Consider the following 3,900-nt stretch of genomic DNA (forward strand, 5'->3'; position numbering starts at 1 on the left):
CCACCCTTGCAAGGATCCAGCAGCATGAGGGTTGTTCCGCCAGCCACGAGCAGGGAGCGTGTGGCTTTGCTTGGGGCGGTGATGGCTAGGCCTGGGACGGTATTGAATTTTTCTTACCGCGGTTGAAAAGCAATAAATTCCCGCGGTATTGCGGTAAACCGCAACCCGCAACCCCCCCCCCCTTTAACTTTCGCACACACACGGGAGGCAAACGAATATAAGGAACAGGTTTATTTCACTTTTTTTTTTTACATTTAGAACATGAACATTTAGAACAGAAATGGAATGATGTCTGAAATAAAAATTCTGCAAAACGAAATAATAGGCGAGGTTACCCTAGCCTTCATATTTTTTGGGGGCGATATCAGATCTGATCGCAATTCACAACAGAGATCTGAAGATAGAGCATCATAAAGACAAACAAACACATTTTTATTTATCGTATTGATCAGTAATAGATATTAATTTGCATGTTTATTTTCCATATTTTTATCTTCAGATTAGGCTACAGTCGTCGTCATCAAACAATCACTTAAACTATAACGACTTTTGCGCACACAGAGGCTAAGGCAATTGAGCATAAGGAACACATTTATTTAACATTTATTTCACATTTAGAATAAGAACATTTAGAACAGAAATTATGTCTGAAAAAAAAGTGCTGGCAAAACGAAAGGCGCTATGGTTTACATCCCAGCCTTCATATTTTTTGCTAGAAAAACTAGCATGTTCACTTTGTCAGGTTTAAGGGAGGCCCTGAAAGACGTAACGACGTTACCTGCAGCACTGAACACACGTTCTGAGGGAATGCTTGTAGCGCAAATGGTCATATATTTTCGGGCTACTTTGGAAAGCAGAGGGAATCGGACACTATTGTCCCGCCACCAGACAAGAGGGTCTGCGTGGGAATCCAGGGCTTCCTCCTGCAAATACCTTCTGATCTCTGTGTCTACACGAATTCTCTTGGGGGTCGGAGTAGATGTTTTTTCTTTTTTTTTCCCAAGTAAGTCAGCCAGATTCGGTTTTTTGGGAGGGTTGGGTGCACTTGCTCCCTTTCCATCACCGTCATCACGCTGCTCTTCGGGGACATTCATCATCTCCTGCATGAGCTCATCCTTCACCTCGTCAGAAATGTCAATGTCCTTATACCTAGGGTCGACAAACGCGGTCTTTGCCAATAGCTGTTGAGTTGAGGGTGCACTGTATTTTTCCATCAAAACGGCAGACATTTTTTCTTTCAGGTTGCGCGTCAATTGGGTGTCCTCCTCAGCGGGGAGCAGCAGATCCTCGGTGACTAGCTGCAGCACCGGTTTCAAAGAGGATGCAGTCACTGCTCGCTCAGAAGACAGTGCATCCGTGAAATCGGCAACTTTTTTCAGGGCTGCATTCACCGATTCCATGACCTCCATGTCCTGCCACGTCGGAATTAGGTGTTGTGTGCGCCGGTCATCCAAAACCCTCCGAATGGCAGGGCCTTGTTCAAGAATGCGCGCAATCATTTTTTGCTTTGTTCCCCACCTGGTGGGGCAATCCTGTGAACAAATTAAAACACATTTAGGATAGACTTTGCTTTAACATTATTTAAATTTACATATTTTTATATTACTTATATAATATATGAATTATATTTAATATGATTTATATTTTATATTACATATTTGTACATGTTTAGCTATATTAATATTTATATAGATATTACGTGTGCGCTTTTTTGTCTCAGTGGTTAATGAAGGCTATTTAACGAAGGCATATAGAGTAGGCCTAATATAAATATGTAGACATATAGGCTAAATTAATATAAATATTTAAAAATCTATAATATATATAAATATTATTTATATTATATATTTTTACATATTTATATTTATTTAGCCTATATCTCGTGTGCGCTTTGGTCTCAGTGTGGTTCAAGGCTATAATTTAACGAATGCTATTTAATTTAACAAAGTGTCACACTGCCGTGATTGTAAGCCTGGATATCTTTTTCGATGGCCTTTTAATGAAAATGGAATTTCAGAATCACATACTTAAATGTTTAATTGCCTACAATAGATTATTTATTGATTATATTGAATTAAATCTCGCAGGCCTAGCCTATTTGTAGTCAATCTTTCCAAAAACAGAGTTGGAAGAGAGTTCAAACTTACCAGTACTAAGGAGTGCTGAGGCAGGTCCAGCTCAGTTTGTTCTTTCTGAAGCCGTTGCTTCTTTTGCCAGCTATGGGAGAAAGCGTTCACAAGCGTTCGACACAAACCCATGGCCCGGGCAGTGCGTTCTTTTTCTGCGTTCATGGAGTTAGTGACGGCTAAATGGAGGTTGTGGCCGAAGCATGGTAGCCATCCCCATCCAAGTTTTCTCACCGCAGCCACAATGTTTGCTCCGTTATCACTAGTGACACAAGCCAACCTCTTCTCATCCAGAGACCATTCTTTAAGAGCTGATCGCAGAGCCTCGGAGAGGTTATCACTTGTGTGACTTTCTGGCATGAAGGATGTCTCCAAACACCTTGACTTCAGCTCCCAGTTGGTGTTCAGGTAATGAACTGTCACGCTCATATAGGGCATCATGTTAACGCTTGACCACATATCTGTTGTGATAGAAAAATGGTCAGCGTCCTTTAACTCGCGTGTCAAACTGTCCTTCATTTTCATATACTTCTCTGGTACTGCCTTTTTTGAAAAGTATTTTCTGTCAGGGGGGACATATTGTTTGTCGAAGGCCAGTAGCATCGCCTTAAAGGCTGGTTTCTCGACTAAGTTAAATGGCAACTTTTCCTCCAATAGGAGGCGAGTCACACTATCCGTCAGGGTTCGCCACTGATGGCTGTCGCGTTGGTACTTAGTCCCTTTAGCAAACGAGTCTGCGATGCCCAGCTGTCGTCCCTGGCCTGAGGTTGTGGGCCGATCTTCAGACGAAGCACTTGTTGTGCTCCCAAGGGCAGCAAATGTTGCCGGATGATGGATTCGAAGATGCGTCCTCAGGTTGGACGTATTTGAACGTGATACCGGAATCTTTTTGTAGCAAATTCTACAAATGGGCTCATTAAAATTGCCTGGAAGTCCTTTTTCATCGGGTTCAAAGCCAAAATGTCCCCATATTGGCGACGTGACATTTGGCTTTGCCACCAAGTTAGCCCTCTCTGCCATGTTTCGATGGAATAGTAGCTTAAATGCGCAATTGTCGGCTGCGCAACCACGTGAGAGAATTGTGTTAAGCAGAATAAGCACGTGCAATTAAAAACTGAGGTCCTGCTTTTTTGGCTTTCTCATGAGTCATCCGCCTGTATTTTATGCTTTAGTATGTTTTTTTTTTTTTTTTTTTTTTTTTTGTGCGGTGATGACGGTTACAGGTTTAGACCCGCGGTAGGCGTCACGTGACCGCGGTATTGCGGTAATGCGGTAACCGTCCCAGGCCTAGTGATGGCTCTACGCCAGGAGGGAGAGGAGGTATGGTACTTTTCCTTGAGGTTTTGGAAGGAGGCGGTGGGGCTAAAATATAATGATGAGGCGCTTAAGGAGATTTTTAATAAAGGTCTCGACGATCCTCTGCCCCAATGGGAGATGGAGGGGCTGCAGGCTTTGGACTTTTGGGGCTTTGTCAACTCTCTCTCCCATAGAGTCCAATGGGCAACACCTGCTCAGCCAGAACGCGCTCCAGCCCGTGAATCCGCTCCAGAGGCCACAGAGGAGGTGGGCACTGAGTCTCCGCCTCACTCACGGAAAAGGAGGAAGAGGAGGAGGAAGGCTTCAGTCATCCCTCAAGGCCTGGAGGCCATCAGTGAGTCCGCTCCAGCCAGTGAGTCTGCTCCAGCCAGTGAGTCCACTCCAGAGCCCGCTCCAGCCAGTGAGTCTGCTCCAGCCAGTGAGTCTGCTCCCGCCAGTGAGTCTGCTCCAGCCAGTG

At 44.2% G+C, this 3,900-nt stretch overlaps 1 protein-coding gene across 1 annotated transcript; it reads right to left on the reverse strand.

The window, feature by feature from the left end:
* Positions 1 to 207: 207 nt before the first annotated feature.
* On the reverse strand, positions 208 to 3,406 carry LOC125268285 (E3 SUMO-protein ligase ZBED1-like). Its single transcript, XM_048190357.1, has 2 exons — positions 2,148 to 3,406; positions 208 to 1,532 (listed from the first exon to the last, which is right to left on the reverse strand). Exons 1-2 carry the CDS (start codon positions 3,144 to 3,146, stop codon positions 687 to 689), a joined length of 1,845 nt encoding a protein of 614 aa, XP_048046314.1. The 5' UTR covers positions 3,147 to 3,406; the 3' UTR covers positions 208 to 686.
* Positions 3,407 to 3,900: the final 494 nt, after the last annotated feature.

Source organism: Megalobrama amblycephala, linkage group LG1 (assembly GCF_018812025.1).
Source record: "Megalobrama amblycephala isolate DHTTF-2021 linkage group LG1, ASM1881202v1, whole genome shotgun sequence".
NCBI lineage: Eukaryota > Metazoa > Chordata > Actinopteri > Cypriniformes > Xenocyprididae > Megalobrama > Megalobrama amblycephala.

Excerpts from the sequence above, each read along its gene's own strand:
- LOC125268285 (XM_048190357.1), bottom strand. The coding sequence starts at position 3,146 with ATGGCAGAGAGGGCTAACTTGGTGGCAAAGCCAAATGTCACGTCGCCA. Across the intron at positions 1,533-2,147 it reads CTCAGCACTCCTTAGTACTG|GATTGCCCCACCAGGTGGGG; the intron begins GTAAGTTTGAAC and ends ATTTGTTCACAG.